General features: G+C 41.7%; 1 protein-coding gene across 1 annotated transcript in view; it reads left to right on the top strand.

Moving 5' to 3' along the window:
• The first annotated feature begins 11625 nt into the window (after positions 1 to 11625).
• Positions 11626 to 17970, top strand: part of LOC119315795 — an 11261-nt gene continuing 4916 nt past the window's right edge. Inside the window, exons 1-5 of the mRNA XM_037590278.1 lie at positions 11626 to 13120; positions 13277 to 13906; positions 13984 to 14150; positions 17328 to 17405; positions 17484 to 17967. Coding sequence (XP_037446175.1) covers positions 12265 to 13120; positions 13277 to 13906; positions 13984 to 14150; positions 17328 to 17405; positions 17484 to 17967 — 2215 coding nt within the window. The 5' untranslated portion in view covers positions 11626 to 12264. The remainder of the gene's footprint in view (positions 13121 to 13276; positions 13907 to 13983; positions 14151 to 17327; positions 17406 to 17483; positions 17968 to 17970) is intronic.

Genomic DNA, 17970 nt, shown 5'->3' with positions numbered 1-17970 from the left:
CAGATTACTACTGACTGTTCTGTTTTTGACAGATTCTGTTTTCTATGTGTTGTTTGCTTATTTTGATCAATCTATGGCTAGTAAAAGAGTTTATAAACCATAGAGAAGTTGGAATACAGTAGGTTTAACACCAATATAAATCAAGAATTAGTTCATTACAGTACCTTGAAGTGGTGTTTTGTCTTCTTTCGCTAACGAAGCTTACGAGTTTTCTGTTAAGTTTTGTGTTGTGAAGTTTTCAAGTTTTGGGTAAAGATTCGATGGACTATGGAATAAGGAGTGGAAAGAGCCTAAGCTTGGGGATGCCCAAGGCACCCCAAGGTAATATTCAAGGACAACCAAGAGCTTAAGCTTGGGGATGCCCCGGAAGGCATCCCCTCTTTCGTCTTCGTTCATCGGTAACTTTACTTGGAGCTATATTTTTATTCACCACATGATATGTGTTTTGCTTGTAGCGTCATTTTATTTTATTTAGTTTTGCTTGCTTCATGAATAAAATAACAAGATCTGAAATTCTTAAATGTTAGAGTCTTCATATAGTTGCATAATTATTCGACTACTCATTGATCTTCATTTATATCTTTCGGAGTAGTTTGTTGTTGCTCTAGTGCTTCACTTATATCTTTTTAGAGCACGTTGGTGGTTTTATGTTATAGAAATTAATGAACTCTCATGCTTCACTTATATCATTTTGAGAGTCTTTAGAACAGCATGGTAATTTTCTTTGGTTATGAAATTAGTCCTAATATGATGGGCATCCAAGAGGGATATAATAAAAACTTTCATATAAAGTGCATTGAATACTATGAGAAGTTTGATACTTGATAATTGTTTTGAGATATGGAAAGGGTGATATTAGAGTCATACTGGTTGAGTAGTTGTGAATTTGAGAAATACTTGTGTTGAAGCTTGTGATTCCCGTAGCATGCACGTATGGTGAACCGTTATGTGATGAAGTCAGAGCATGATTTATTTATTGATTGTCTTCCTCATGAGTGGCGGTCGGGGACGAGCGATGGTCTTTTCCTACCAATCTATCCCCCTAGGAGGATGCTCGAAGTACTTGGTTTCGATAACTAATAGATTTTTGCAATAAGTATGTGAGTTCTTTATGACTAATGTTGAGTCCATGGATCATACGCACTCTCACCCTTCCACCATTGCTAGCCTCTCTAGTACCGTGCAACTTTTGCCGGTACCATAAACCCACCATATACCTTCCTCAAAACAGCCACCATACCTACCTATTATGGCATTTCCATAGCCATTCCGAGATATATTGCCATGCAACTTTCCACCGTTCAGTTTGCTATGACACGCTTCATCATTGTCATATTGCTTTGCATGATCATGTAGTTGACATCGTATTTGTGGCAAAGCCACCGTTCATAATTATTTCATACATGTCACGCATGAGTCATTGCACATCCTGGTACACCGCCGGAGGCATTCATATAGAGTCATATCTTGTTCTAAGTATTGAGTTGTAATTCCTGAGTTATAAGTAAATAAAAGTGTGATGATCATCATTATTAGAGCATTGTCCCAATGAGGAAAGGATGATGGAGACTATGATTCCCCCACAAGTCGGGATGAGACTCCGGACGAAAAAAAAGAAGGGAAGGCCAAAAAAATGAGAGAAAAAGAGAGAAGGGGCAATGCTACTATCCTTTTACCACACTTGTGCTTCAAAGTAGCACCATGATCTTCATGATAGAGAGTCTCCTATGTTGTCACCTTCATATACTAGTGGGAAATTTTCATTATAGAACTTGGCTTGTATATTCCAATGATGGGCTTCCTCAAAATGCCCTAGGTCTTCGTGAGCAAGCGAGTTGGATCCACACCCACTTAGTTTCTTTTTGGGCTTTCATACACTTATAGCTCTAGTGCATCCGTTGCATGGCAATCCTTACTCACTCACATTGATATCTATTGATGGGCATCTCCATACCCCGTTGATACGCCTAGTTGGTGTGAGACTATCTTCTCCCTTTTTGTCTTCTCCACAACCACCATTCTATTCCACCTATAGTGCTATGTCCATGGCTCACGCTCATGTATTGCGTGAAGATTAAAAAAGTTTGAGAACATCAAAAGTATGAAACAATTGCTTGGCTTGTCATCGGGGTTGTGCATGATTTAAATATTTTGTGTGGTGAAGATAGAGCATAGCCAGACTATATGATTTTGTAGGGATAGCTTTCTTTGGCCATGTTATTTTGAGAAGACATGATTGTTTGGTTAGTATGCTTGAAGTATTATTATTTTTATGTCAATATTAAACTTTTTTGCTGACTCTTATGGATCTGAATATTCTTGCCACAATAAAGAGAATTACATGGATAAATATGTTAGGTAGCATTCCACATCAAAAATTCAATTTTTATCATTTACCTACTTGAGGACGAGCAGGAATTAAGCTTGGGGATGCTGATATGTCTCCAGGGTATCTATAATTTTTGATTGTTCCATGCTATTATATTATCTGTTTTGGATGTTTATGGGCTTTATTATACACTTTTATATTATTTTTGGGACTAACCTATTAACCCAGAGCCCAGTGCCAATTTCTATTTTTTCCTAGTTTTAGAGTAACGCAGAAAAGGAAAATCAAACGAAGTCCAATTGACCTGAAACTTCACGGAACTTATTTTTGGAACGGAAGCAATCTAGAAGACTTGGGGTGTACGTAAGGGAAGCAACGAGGAAGGCACGAGGCAGGGGGCGCGCCCTCCACCCTCGTGGCTCCCCCGACGTACTTCTTCCTCCTATATATATATATATATATATATATATATATATATATATATATATATATATATATATATATATATATATCCATATACCCTAAAAACTTCGGGGAGCACAATAGATCGGGAGTTCCGCCGCCAGAAGCCTTCGTAGCCACCGAAAACCAATCTAGACCCGTTCTGGCACCCTGCCGGAGGAGGGAATCCCTCTACGGTGGCCATCTTCATCATCCTGGTGCTCTCCATGACGAGCAGGGAGTAGTTATCCCTTGGGACTGAGGGTATGTACCAGTAGCTATGTGTTTCTCTCTCTCTCTCTCTCATGTTCTTGAGGTGGTACGATCTTGATGTATCGCGAGCTTTGCTATTATAGTTGGATCTTATGATGTTTCTCCCCCTCTACTCTCTTGTGATGAATTGAGTCTTCCCTTTGAAGTTATCTTATCGGATTGAGTCTTTAAGGATTTGAGAACACTTGATGTATGTCTTGCGTGGGATACCCATGGTGACAATGGGGTATTCTATTGATCCACTTGATGTATGTTTTGGTGATCAACTTGCGGGTTCCGCCCATGAACCTAAGCATAGGGGTTGGCACACGTTTTCGTCTTGATTCTCCGGTAGAAACTTTTGGGCACTCTTTGAAGTACTTTGTGTTGGTTTGAATAGATGAATCTGAGATTGTGTGATGCATATCGTATAATCATACCCACGGATACTTGAGGTGACATTGGAGTATCTAGGTGACATTAGGGTTTTGGTTGATTTGTGTCTTAAGGTGTTATTCTAGTACGAACTCTATGATAGATTGAACGGAAAGAATAGCTTCATGTTATTTTACTAGGGACTCTTGAATAGATCGATCAGAAAGGATAACTTTGAGGTGGTTTCGTACCCTACCATAATCTCTTCGTTTGTTCTCCGCTATTAGTGACTTTGGAGTGACTCTTTGTTGCATGTTGAGGAATAGTTATATGTTCCGATTATGTTATTACTGTTGAGGGAACTTGCACTAGTGAAAGTATGAACCCTAGGCCTTGTTTCAACGCATTACAATACCGTTTGTGCTCACTTTTATCATTAGTTACCTTGCTGTTTTTATATTTTCAGATTACAAAAAACTTCATCTACCATCCATATACCACTTGTATCACCATCTCTTCGCCGAACTAGTGCACCTATACAATTTACCATTGTATTGGGTGTGTTGGGGACACAAGAGACTCTTTGTTTTTTAGTTGCAGGGTTGCTTGAGAGAGACCATCTTCATCCTACGCCTCCTATGGATTGATAAACCTTAGGTCATCCACTTGAGGGAAATTTGCTGCTGTCCTACAAACCTCTGGACTTGGAGGCCCAACAACGTCTACAAGGAGAAGGTTGTGTAGTAGACACCAATACATAACTCATATAGTACTATATCGTCAACGAACATTAAGCGTGCGGACCGTACGGGTTCGAGAACTATGTAGACATGACCGAAACACCTCTCTGGTCAATAACCAATAGCAGAACCTGGATGCCCATATTGGCTCCTACATATTCTATGAAGATCTTTATCGGTCGAACCACACAACAACATACGTGTTTCCCTTTGTCATCGGTATGTTACTTGCCCGAGATTCGATCGTCGGTATCTCAATAACTAGTTCAATCTCGTTACCGGCAAGTCTCTTTACTAGTTCCGTAATGCATCATCCCGCAACTAACTCATTAGTCACATTTCTTGCAAGGCTCATAGTGATGTGCATTACCGAGAGGGCCCAGAGATACCTCTCCGATAGATGGAGTGACAAATCCTAATCTCGATCTATGCCAACTCAACAAACACCATCGGAGACACTTGTAGAGCACCTTTATAATCACCCAGTTACATTGTGATGTTTGGTAGCACACAAAGTGTTCCTCCGATATTCGGGAGTTGCATGATCTCATAGTCACAGGAACATGTATAAGTTATGGAGAAAGCAATAGCAACAAACTAAACGATCATCGTGCTAAGCTAACGGATGGGTCAAGTCAATCACATCATTCTCTAATGATGTGATCCCGTTTATCAAATGACAACTCTTTGTCCATGGCTAGGAAACTTAACCATCTTTAATTAACGAGCTAGTCAAGTAGAGGCATACTAGTGACACTCTGTTTGTCTATGTATTCACACATGTACTAAGTTTCTGGTTAGTACAATTCTAGCATGAATAATAAACATTTATCATGATATAAGGAAATATAAATAACAACTTTATTATTGCCTCTAGGGCATATTTCCTTCACTACGAGGGGCCCACAAGGTCGGGGGCGCGCCCTCCACCCTTGTGGCCGCCTCGAGGCTCCTCTGACTTGTACTCCAAATCTCCTGGGTGTCTTCTGGTCCAAGAAAAATCATGGCAAAAGTTTTATTCCGTTTTGACTCCGTTTGGTATTCCTTTTCTGCGAAACTCTAAAACAAGAGAAACTGGCATTGGGCTCTAGGTTAATAGGTTACTCCCAAAAATCGTATAAAATAACATATTAATGGATATAAAACATCCAAAACTGATAATATAATAGTATGGAACAGTCAAAAATTATAGATATGTTGGAGACGTATCATTGGAATATACGCTTTGATGAGGTAATCAAATCATATGGTTTTATACAGACTTATGGTGAAGCCTGTATTTACAAGAAAGTGAGTGGGAGCTCTGTAGCATTTCTGATATATATGTGGATGACATATTATTGATTGGAAATGATATATAATTTCTTGATTGCATAAAAGGATACTTAAATAAGAATTTTTCAATGAAAGACCTCGGTGAAGCTGCTTACGTATTGGGATCAAGATCTATAGGGATAGATCGAGACACTTAATAGGACTTTCAAAAAGCACATACCTTGGCAAAGTTTTGAAGAAGTTCAAAATGGGTTAGTCGAAGAAAGGGTTCTTGCATATGTTGCAAGGTGTGAAGTTGAGTAAGACTCAAAACCCGACCACGACAGAAGATAGAGAGAGAATGAAAGTCATTCCCTATGCCTCAAACATTGGTTCTATAAATTATGCCACATTGTGTACCAAACCTGTTGTGGACCTTGCCATAAGTTTGGCAAGGAGTACAATAGTGATCCAGGAGTAGATCACTGGATAACGATCAAAATTATCCTTACTTACCTAAGAAGACTTAGGAGATATTTCTCGGTTATGGAGGTGATAAAGAGTTCGTTGTAAAGGGTTACGTCAATGCAAGCTCTGACACCGATTCGGATGACTCCGAGTCTCAATCTGGATACATATTGAAAGTGGGAGCAATTAGCTAGAGTAGCTCAATGCAGAGCATTGTAGACATAGAAAATTTGCAAAACACATGTGGATCTGATTGTGACAGACCCGTTGACTAAACCTCTCTCACAAGCAAAACATGATCACACCTTAGTACTCTTTGGGTGTTAATCACATGGCGATGTGAACTTTGGGTGTTAAATCACATGGTAATGTGAACTAGATTGTTGACTCTAGTGCAAGTGGGAGACTGAAGGAAATATGCCCTAGAGGCAATAATAAAGTTGCTATTTTATATTTCCTTATTCATGATAAAGGTTTTTTTATTCATGCTAGAATTGTATTGATCAGAAATTTAATACATGTGTGAATACATAAACAAATACTGTGTCCATAGTAAGCCTCTACTAGACTAACTCGTTGATCAAAGATGGTTAAGGTTTCCTAACCATAGACATGTGTTGTCATTTGATAACGGGATCACATCATTAGGATAATGATGTGACGGACAAGACCCATCCATTAGCTTAGCATATTGATCATTCAGTTTATTGCTATTGCTTTCTTCACGTCAAATACTTATTCCTTCAACTATGAGATTATGCAACTCCCGAATACCGCAGGAATACCTTGTGTGCTATCAAACGTCACAACGTAACTGGGTGATCATAAAGATACTCAACAGGTATCTCTGAAGGTGTATGTTGAGTTGTTATAGATCGAGATTAGGATTTGTCACTCCGAGTATCGGAGAGGTATCTCTAGGCCCTCTCAGTAATACACATCATAAGAAGCCTATCAAGCAAAGTGACTAATGAGTTAGTTATGGGATGATGTATTACATCATGAGTAAAGAGACTTGCCAGTAACGAGATTGAACTAGGTATGAAGATACCGACGATCGAATCTCGGGCAAGTAGCATACCAATGGACAAAGGGAATTACGTATGTTGTCATAACGGTTCGACCGGTAAAGATCTTCGTAGAATATGTAGGAGCCAATATTGGCATCCAGGTTCGGCTATTTCAACTCTTCATCAACCTCTATAGTAAATACATCAACTTTTCCCTTTCTGCAACAAAATGCAGGTCCCTCGTATTGGAACCGCAAAGCTCCACAGTGGCAGCAGCCGCTAACTTTTCTAAGTACATGGTGATTTTTGGGCAGGTTTATGTAAACTCTGTCATGATGCTCATTAGTGATAGTTCCATCACCATGATGCCGTGCCACTCGGTAGGATTCAAAATCAACATCTAGAAAAGAATGGACAATTGCATTATTTAAAGTTTGTGCACAAACCATATAACTATCTTATGTCGTATTCATAACTCATGATAGCAATAATCTACCTGGTCTAGCAAACATCCTAGCTTCTTCATCAGGGTCAACATCACTAGTTTCTCCAAGGTTCCGGTCTCCCAAGCAGTCTAGTAAATCATGAATAGGACAGAGTTATGATGCACAAGGTCACGTAAATTACGCTTATGACACATATTATCGGGGTAGAGGAATCTTAAACTGCCATTTTGCATACCATCAAGTATTATGGTCTGGACATCAGGCTCCAGTATTCCATACGCATCTTCGCCGTGGTCGTTGCCTAATAACATTGGTTGACCCCAGTGAGTAAGTTCCAGGGATGAACCGAAGATATGAACCAAATGCTAGTCTCAATCGAATGAAGAACAGAGTGCTAAATTAAAGGAGAAACAAACACTATTGATAATTTAGCAACTTAATTAAATCGATGAACTAACCCTGATCATGAAAAGTTACCCCTGGGGTACGTAGATTGACGACTGTATTGAGTTGGGGGTTGTCAACCCCTGCCAGTTGTGTGAGTCTCATTCTTCTTGAACTTCGTTGCATCTGATACGCATCATTTCTGTGCAGCCAATCGGATTCATCATTGTCAGAAACATTCTCCTTGTCAGTTTGTATGAATCCATTGTATGGTCCTAAAGTTGGTAATGCACCATCTGGGCCTGTGATGTTCTGCAGCTGGGTGACCGCCTCTTGTCCAGTAGCTGGCACATGTGACACGATGTTACTACATTGAAAGCAGCAGTAATGTTCTGCAGTTGGGTGACAGCCTCTTGTCCAGTAGCTGGCATATGCGACACAAGGTTACTGCCATCGAAAGCAGCAGTAATATTTCTATTTTGCTCACGGGTTTGGCGTTATCTCTTTAATATTTCCTCTCTATTCTGTGCATAACGCTCCCTTTCCCTCCGATTCTTAGTCTCATTAGTGTCTGAACAGATGAAGAAAAAATTAATTACATGCCAATTCAATTGGGGCATAGATAATGAAATTTGATCATCATTACCTTGTGATACAGCTAGCTGTGCCGGTGTTCCGTTATGTAGGCCATCTATTTCCGCAGTGGTATTTTTTTCTTTTGTAGGCTTCACGCCTTCTCTTATTAATCTCATCTTTATTTTTTGCATACCGCTCTCTATCGCTCTACCTTTTTAGTTCCTTTGGGTCTGCAAATCATGACACAGTTCAGCAGTTGTAATACTATATCGAACTTGAGTGACTGGGTTATGATCAATAGATGATGTTTGGTTGTTGCTTATATCCTGAAAGGGGGTGCGCGTCCTGCTGGGAGTGGGGGTCCTGTTGGGAGTGGTAGGGCCCATACGAATACGAACTACTGTAAAAAGATGTGAGATCATTATATTTAATGGAGCGCAAGACCATCATTTAGAATATTGAACCAACAACCTCGAAATGTAATGCTGTACTTTGTAATAGATTCAATCGCAATTGTCGCTTTCAAGAGGCCTCATGCATAGGGTGTATTTTCTTATGGTCATATGATTTTGAGGGGACATTTTCGTAATAGATTCAATCGCGATTGTCGCTTTCGATCAAGAGGCCTCATGCGTAGGGTGTATTTTCTTATGGTCATATGATTTTGAGGGGACATTGGCGGTAAACATGTAGCTATGTAGTTTGTAATAATATTCATATAGATTAATGTTCGGAACCAAGAGGTCACAATCAGTGTGAATTTTATATGTACATATTAATTTGACAGAACATTGTGGCAAACTACAAAGATTTGTTTCAGTCATAGGTTAGGTCAGTGGTATCAAATTTTCAGTACCATAGGGATCTGCTGAGGATCCGTGGTATGATTTCACTTGCTCATGCACTTTATGATTAGGTTTCATAACATATGCTCACGGCATATGGTTCATAACATATGCACTTTATGATTGGTTTTCAGTACCATGGTTTCACTATTTATGCAAAACTATGCAGAACAGAAACAGGAGCAATGAACGGATGTCATTGTTAACATCTTCACATGCGTGCAAATCAGCCTGCCGAGGAGCTTGCCGCCGCCGATGCGTAGTCCGGAGACAGTCGCGGCAGTGTGGGCGACGTCGTCTGAAAGATTGAAGAGAAAGCATGCACCTGTGTTGGCGAGGAGGTCCTCGTCGTGGATGTCGCGGGCGTCGTCGGCGTCGTCGGTGCGGACGTCGTCTGGCATCGTCGGTGCGGGCGTCCTCAGCGCGGGCGTTTCGGTGGAGGGCAACTCTGAAGAGCGACAGGAGGATTGGTCGCCGCTAATTTTGGAGCGGATGTGGCTGTTTCGGTGTGTTTTTTTCTTTTTTTTGTTGACGTTGGCTGAAGGACGGCAGAGTTTCGTCCGCCCACCTAAATTTCTTAGCGTACAATGTGAGGGGTACTTTTGTTTATTCACGGTTAGATCCCATTGAGTAGGCTTATCTTGACCCTTCAATTGATGTGTTTTCTTCTGTGTACAGTAAGCGGGGTGCGTTTAGGGGAGTTAATGTTTACTTATTTTATAATAATAGAGTTACGTTTTCGGTGGGACTCCGTGCATCCCGCGGGTTGGGCCTCGCCACATCCGGCTTGAGGACTCCCACTCACTAAGCCCGGCTACAGATGCTATCTACTCCCTCCATTTCATAATATAAAAATATTTTTAACGCTATTGTAGTGTCAAAAGCGTTTTTATGTTATAGGATGGAGGGAGTATCTAATTATTTGACAACATATAATAGTCTTTACGAAAACTTTTACTTTGACTTGTACGCTTTTTTATACATAGGTCAGCTGATTTGTGGTCACCGTGACGTATGCGCAGTTGATGATGTTTGATTGGGATTGAACACATGGGTGTGCTTCACTTCGACTTTTAAGTTTACAGAATATTCTCCTAACTTAAAATTTTCTTTTCTAGTTCAGGAAAAAATTGGATTCTTGCAAAATAAAACCCTTAGCTATTTATCTTAACCCACCTCGCATGAATACTTCCTTTTTATTTCTTTTCAACTTGTGAATATATTCAAAGTACTCACATGTACATGTCATATGCAGCAGACGACACTTAAATGAGAGGTGCAAATAGGACCATGAAGCTACACTTAGTTAGCCTTGTGGCGATTGATGGGCTCAAGACACTATCAGTACCCCGTGACCCCCTTCATCCACACATCGTCGACATCAACAAGATAAACAACAAAGAACAACGCTCAAGAAAAATAAAGGGTGCCTACGGAGGTGAGATGCATGCTCACTTCTGATTGCCTACCCTCCATCCTGATCCAGTAGAGGACCGACATCAATGGCGCAACGATTCCACCATCGGGGTGAGCATAGGAGAGTATGGAGAGAAATTAGGAGAGGGAGCGCAATTTCCAAATTGAACATGTGAACCCCTAAGATGAATGCGGGTGGTGAGTGGGAGCGGTTTGTCGTCGAACACGTGACCTGCACAGCCCGCATGCACTGAACCGCCAGGGAGAATAGCGGCCACTAGATAGGCATCAGACGCTTCTGAAGACTCCCATATCTATTACAAAAAATTGTAACATTCGTCATGTACAAAAAATGCTTAAAAATGTTTAGAAATATAAAAAAGTGTTCATATTTTTTCACAAAATGCTCACAAACATATTAGAAAATATTCTCAAATTTTCAAAAATGCCATGTATTTTTTAAGAAATATTTTTTTTAATAAATAAATAAATCTCGTGTTTTCCTGGAAAACCAAAATAAAAAACCCACTGAAAACTAATAAGACAAAAAAAAAAACCTCAAAAAAAGGAAAAACAAACTCACTGTGGAAACAACTCGCTACCGAGCCTTACACTACATGGGCCAGCCGCCGCGATCGTTCGAGAATACTCCCTTCGTTCTTAAATATAGGGTGTATGATTTTTGGCACGGAAATTAAAGAACGCATGTGGAGGAAAAAATTCACAAGTTTTGGGTAAAACTACACCTGAATAATTGACATGATAAAATAGAGGAGCTTGCCCTATGTAATGAAATGTAATCAAATCTCTTAAAAAGTTATCCAAACACGTGATGCAAGGTAATACACCTTATATTTCGAAAAAATTCTCAAAAATCTATACATCTTTGTATCAAGGAACAGAGGAGTATCTGTTAGCGACCGATCTGTCAAAAAGATCTGTCTCGCTCCTTCGGTTCTTCCCCTCGCTCAATCTGTCTCCCTCGTGCCGCCGCCTCGCTAGGGTTCGGCTCCACCGTCGCCGCCGCGCCCCGCGACCGCCTGCCGTCGCCGCGCGCCGCGACCGCCTGCCGTCGCCGCGCGCCGCGACCGCCTGCCGTCGCCCACCGCGACCGCCTGCCGCCGCCGCCACCACCGCCATCCCGGCGCTTCCCACCTTCGGCCTTTTCCACGATGCTCCGTCTCCGGCCGTCTGCCCTGACTCCCAGGCAGCCATAGTCCGAGCTCATCTACCATGATTCCCTGACATCGACCCCCGAGCCTCTTTCCCGTCAATTCCAGGGCTAGGCCATTCGCCGCCTTCCACAATCCATATCTTCATTGGCACCCTTTCACTTCCGTCATGCCAATGCCCGACCATCCTTCTCCGTGTGGCCGCCACCCCCAAATCCTCTTGGGTAAAACATGTTTAGTGGGCGAGTTGAAAAATTCCACTACCGCAAAATCCAAGAATAGCAAAGGGGTTCACTTGGAGGTTTCTTTTGAAGCAGTTGACCCTCCAGCCATCTCACTGTGCCTAGTCAGCTGCGTTGATCAGACCGGGGATCGCTTGGCAGCACAGCCTCGTATACTTGGTGTAACTGGAGGCTTTGTACTGCTGGCTATCACCTTCTCGGACAGTGTCAACTGTTACTTGCGGTTCATCGACTATTTTGTTTACAAAGCAGGGCCCGATTTCGCCTCTCTTCATCTTATTGCAAGGCCATAGCCGTCTTCTTTTTCGCCAAACATGGCTGCCATCTTGCCTGTTAGTGATAACAGTGAAGACTTTGCTGTCATTTTCCCACATGTTGAATATTTCAGACTTGAGTCTCGCAAACATTACACACTCCACATATATCGATCCGACACGAATGATTGGCACTCTCAGGTCGCTTGTATCGCTGAGGATAATGAGACAAGGAATGCTAGGGGTAAGCTATTGCTTCATAATGCCATGAGCGTGGCATATGCAGAAAAGGGTATCATAGGTTGGATTGATCTCTGGTGGGGAATTCTCTTATGCAATGTTTTGGATAAAAAGCCTACCATCCGTTTTGTTTCGTTGCCAGTTCCAGAACCGTGTGATACGTCTGAGTTCCATTTGATGTTCGAGAATCTCACTCCAAGACCACACCGTCATGTGACGATGTTCAATGATTTGATCAAGTGTGTTGAGTTAGATTTTCATGTGCAAAGTGCTTTCTGCAACATGAAGCGAGCAAAGGATTATGGCTGGATGGCTAAAACATGGACTAGATCAATTTATTCAGATGTTTGGTGTGATGGCTTGACGATTGATACGTCTGAGATATCTTTCACCGACTCAAGTTTGCCGAATTTGTTGCCTTTGATGTTTGATGAGGAAAACAATTTGACTTGGAAGAAATTGACTAGTGCTGGTCCTACATTAAGCTTGTTTGATGACAATGTTATTTACATTATGGCGAAGGAGAGCATGTGCCATCCGACAGCATATGTACTTACTGTGGACACCAAAAGTTTGAAGCTCGAGTTTGGTGCGCAGTGTGCTCCTCAAATGACGGCGTGGTTTGAACCAACATATGAACCGTGTGTTCTTTTTAGCTCTTTTGGCACGACTTCAGGTACTCGTCCCTAATAAATTCATGGAGTTAACAAAAAATTGTAATAACCGGAAAAGCACTAGTTAATATGGTAGTCTGATAACACATGTAATTAGTTGCTGTTTTGTTGATGAAAACATTACTGTTGCCTTACATATGCTTGCATTTTTTTTGCAGAGTTGGTTAAAGAATTTGAAACCAAAGGGACAATATTTGAAATCAAGGAAGGGCCGGTGCTCTCGGTGCTGTCGAAGCGTCTCCGTGTGCTGCGGAAGAAGCAGAATCGCATCGCGCAGATGGAGGAGTCCGTCGCTGCCGGCAAGATGCTTAACCAGGAGCAGAAGGAGCTCATGCACTCCAAGCCCGTCATCGCCGCGCTCATTGACGAGCTTGAGCGCCTCCGCGTACCACTCTCCACCGCTCTCACCAAGGAGCTCTCCACTGTCCCTGCACCTGCTGCCGGTTCCTCATCCTTTGGCTCCGATTTGTCCATCCAGGACCTCCTTGCGCTCATCTACTTCGGCTCCCTTTTTTATGTCAAGTCACCGAACGAGTTCATCGCCACCATGGTTGCGCGCAAGCACGAACGGAGCAGCTGCATCACCCACGGCTACGTATGGGATGATACCGTGGACCTGCTCGTGGAGAACGACCTTGACGCAGTGTCTGCTGTGGCGGCCCTTGCCGCGGCTCGCCCTTCTTCCGCAGATCGTGTCTCCCACCACGACGCACTCCAGGCCTGTGCCCATCATGCCCGCCTATGGCTAACCCGTGCTGATGCGCCGATCCACCCTGGCTCTGTTACATGTGAGGGTTGATATAGGTTTGTAATTTGGTTTGATTTGAGGTGATTGCTGATTGAAATCTGTGGCCTTTTTGTGTAGATGCTGCGGTGAGGTCCAAGTTAGACAGGATCATGGCATCAGACTACTACACAGCACCTGCAGTTGCTGGGAACCATGGAGCTGAAGGTCTGCAGGCACAGATGAGCATGACCGACTCACCAGAGGCACCATCACTCAAGGAGATCCTAGCTGCTGAAAATCACAAGGTGAAATAGCAAATTGCACTCTTTAGTAATTTAATAGTATATGCTTAGCGTGGTGAAGTGATCATTGCCCTGAAACTTTGTTCTGATCTTTGTCAACAATTGATCTGCTGTAGTGCACAGTGCTCCTAGTATTATTATTATCATCATTGTTGCTGCTGGTGGTGCTTTTTGTGCTGATTCAGTAGTAATGATCAATGTGGATTATAGCTTTAACTGGAAAACTGTAAGGTCGATCCATTTGGGGTGTATATTATGCTGTTTCATATGGATGTTGTGCGCCGTTGCTTAGATATAACAGACAGTGCCTGTGCATTGGTGTTCTGGAAAAAACGCTGAAAATAATAACTTAACAACTATGATCTTTGTATAATATTATGTGTAGTGCTACCACTATCTAGGTACAGGATGGTCTCTATTCTGATGGGTCTTTGCAGTTTGCAAATATAGTAATTGAGTTTTTGTTGTATTAAAGATTATAAATATCACGCGCTAGAATTCATCATATTGCAGTCATGCAATAACATGATTGTTTATTGTACATTTGTTCCTTTTTTACTTTGTTGGCCATTACTTAACATGCTGGTTGAAAAGAATAGCAACCCCAATCCCTGATATCAAAACATTCTGAAAAGGATACACATGTAAATTCTCTTGTATTTTATTACGTTTGTAAATTTGACGGAAAAAGCTGGCATTTCTGCAGCATGAGTGTAGAAACCAAGTTTAGCGCTCTGACAATATTTGTACCCATTGTGTAAAACAAGTTTCGAGGCGGCCTCTATGCATTGCAGTGTGCAGGGGCAAGGCTTGCCTCGTATAATCCTTCCCCAGACCCCACCTAGCGTAGGAGCTTCTAGCACTGGGTCTCCTTTTTTTCTGTACAAGTTTTGTGCTTCTAAAGATTACATTTTAGAGCCCAGATTTGTTTCTTTTGCTCAGGCGCAAAAAAGTGTTTGTTTTTCCAAGAAAACCTACTGGAATCTGAATGGTTCAAACATTTGCATGTGTAATTTTACCTGAATTTTAGACACTCAGAATTATTTATTTACCGTCCACTGAAGGAGCACATGCTCCTGGGACCTGGGTACCATTTTACTCCTATCTGTCATTCTTCTTGTTGCTTATCTACTTTATGATTACAAGTCTAGGACTTGTGACCAACATTACTTTGATAACACAACTTAATAGTTGTATATTCTTTGGGTCTGGTAATATATGTTCTTTGGCATCCTAGCTGTGTACTTCGATATTATTGCTAGATTACTTTTCTGAGTGGCAGATTCTCTTTCATAACTATAGATCATTCGTAATCTTTGTTAAGTCTCGAGGGATCTTCTTTGACTGCCATTTGAGGAATTCTTATTATTTTTAGCAGCAAGCTCCTAGGCGCATTGCAACCTTGCTAGTTGCAGAATCTATAGCCCTATTGTTCTTGCCAGTTTTGCAGTTTGTTGCGCAAGCTTGATTGTTGAGATAGTATGTAATTATTTACTCAGCATTAGTATGACATGGGTAAAGCTCCAGCCTCTAGGGCTCATCATAAAATCACTTGCAATTTAAATATGTATAGAAGTTATGGTGTTGCTCTTTTGTGTGTGGACTAACACTAAAGGTAGTGTCATTTTCCTAAATTGCAAAATGGGATTTCTAACCTAAGAGTTCACGTTCACAGTTCTCCATTCTTTATAACAACATTGTGATATTTTTAGTAACAATTTTATGCTGGCATCGCTTTTGCATTGATTTCCCTAGATTTAAACCTGTGTGTGTACGTGTACAGTTCTTTATGCTTTTAAAACTAAAAATCATGGTATATTCACTGTAAATCGTCCAAGCATCACCTACTGCATGTTGCCTCAGACATTATATTTAGAAACTGTACAATGTCCATCTCCACCTTTTAGTATTATGATTATTGGAACAAAAGCTAGACAGCACTGTCATCACCTTACTACACCTTTGGTAATATCACAGTTCTTTGGTGTAGAGTACTATTAAAATGCACCTACATACATACCTATGATAAATCACTGAGGTGGGGTACACATTTGAAATGATGCATTAATAATTAAATAGTTCTCCTGGATAAATTGTGCTGTCTTGCATTTTCCAAACAGCCAATCATGAACTTGGGTTATCGTTTAACTTTTGTGGTGTTTTCCTATTGTTTTCGGTTGCTGGGAATTCAAGTACTGTTTTTATTTTGTGCCATATGATGAGAGACCTTATCCAACTCACAGCGGTCGTCTGGACACTTAGTGTGTAATGGTGCATACATATTTCGCTGGTGGCATTTCAGTTTTTTATGCATAAAGGATTTGATTTCCCGGAGAGCATTGTGTTAATGCAAGTTTTAGAATAACCTGAACTCCTGAAACTTTTGCCTCGGTCTTCACCGAAGATTTTTGGCGTTATTTGCTGGTGGCTGCCCTGTGAGCCATGCCCATGCTAGTGTCTTGGTAGTTGGTGTAGATTGATATAGAGAAGAAAATGTAGGTACATGTAATTGTTATTCTTGATGAGAGGGTCACATTTCCTAGAGGACTATATGGTTCCTCCTGGTTAGCCGTACTCTGATTCCGAACTCAATGCCCTTAACTTACTCGACTGGACTCCTTGCCTCTGTAGGGTCAGTCATACGATAAGTAAATACATCTCAAGCAGGACAGCAGTTGCACTTTGCTAGGAGGCTAAGCTGCCAGCTATAGTATTTTCTTTTCAGGGATGCCTGTTTTAATTGCGCTGGATGCAAATAATCAACCACTATATCCAGAAAGCAAAAGCACCACTAATTTTCTGATACTAGCATATGTGATCAGTCATGACTATGAATGTTCACCTAAAGCACTACCATGTACGAAGTGTTTTCTGCAGATGAGATTAAAACAAGATATCTTGCTAGATTTATTATTTTGGTTACTGTGAAGTGTTTCTACTGTTGCTTAGTTGTGTTGGCTTGGTTATTCATTTTGTGTTTGTTCTAACACCCAGAAGCTGAGCTATGAGACTGAGCAAATGGTACACATTTTGTAATTATTAGATGAGTGTTTATATTTAAAATTTACACGGTTTTAATTGGGGACATTTTGAGGGGTCAAATATTTTGTTTGTTGACCTCTGAAAGTAGAAATGATTAAAGCTTATATTGATCTTGTTGGTATGTTTACTTGTTGACAGGAGGACGAGGAAGATTCCTCGCATGCCACAGAAATCGACAATGATCATCAGTCTAATGCAGCCGATTTGCAAAATGTGGTAATGACTGGATGACCTGTGGAGTGTTTTTCTGTGTATATAATATATATCTGGCTGATACTAACATGCCAACTTCAGGATGGTAAAACCCTGGTGAACCCTCATGTGGAATATCGCGTGGCTGAGGCAGAGCAGGAGAAATTTGATGTGAAAGAACAAGATCAGATGTATGCCGAGCCAAAAAAGCGACAGTTTCAGCACCCTCGGCAATCTTATCAGAACCAGCGAGGTGGTGATCGTGGCAGGAGGGGGGCCTACCCTAATGGCCGCAGCGGGCATGGAGGCGGCCGTGGCATGGGCAGCAGATACGAGAATGGGTGTGGAGGTGGTGGTGGTGGCGGCCGTGGCATGGGCAGTGTTTACGAGAATGGGCGTGGAGGTGGTGGTGGTGGATACCAAGGAGGCGGTGGTGGTGGCTGTGGCATGCGCAGCGGATACGAAAATGGGTGTGGAGGTGGTGGTGGATACCAGAATGACCGGGGTTGTGGTGGCGGATACCAGAATGGCCGGGATGGTGGTGGCAGCAGCGGGTACCAGAACAGCCGGGGTGGTGGTGGTGGCAGCA

The sequence above is a fragment of the Triticum dicoccoides genome, chromosome 6A, assembly GCF_002162155.2.
Source record: "Triticum dicoccoides isolate Atlit2015 ecotype Zavitan chromosome 6A, WEW_v2.0, whole genome shotgun sequence".
In the NCBI taxonomy this organism is placed as follows: Eukaryota; Viridiplantae; Streptophyta; class Magnoliopsida; order Poales; family Poaceae; genus Triticum; species Triticum dicoccoides.
The sequence above is the reverse complement of the archived record's forward strand: the minus strand, read 5'-3'. Positions and strand labels throughout refer to the sequence as shown.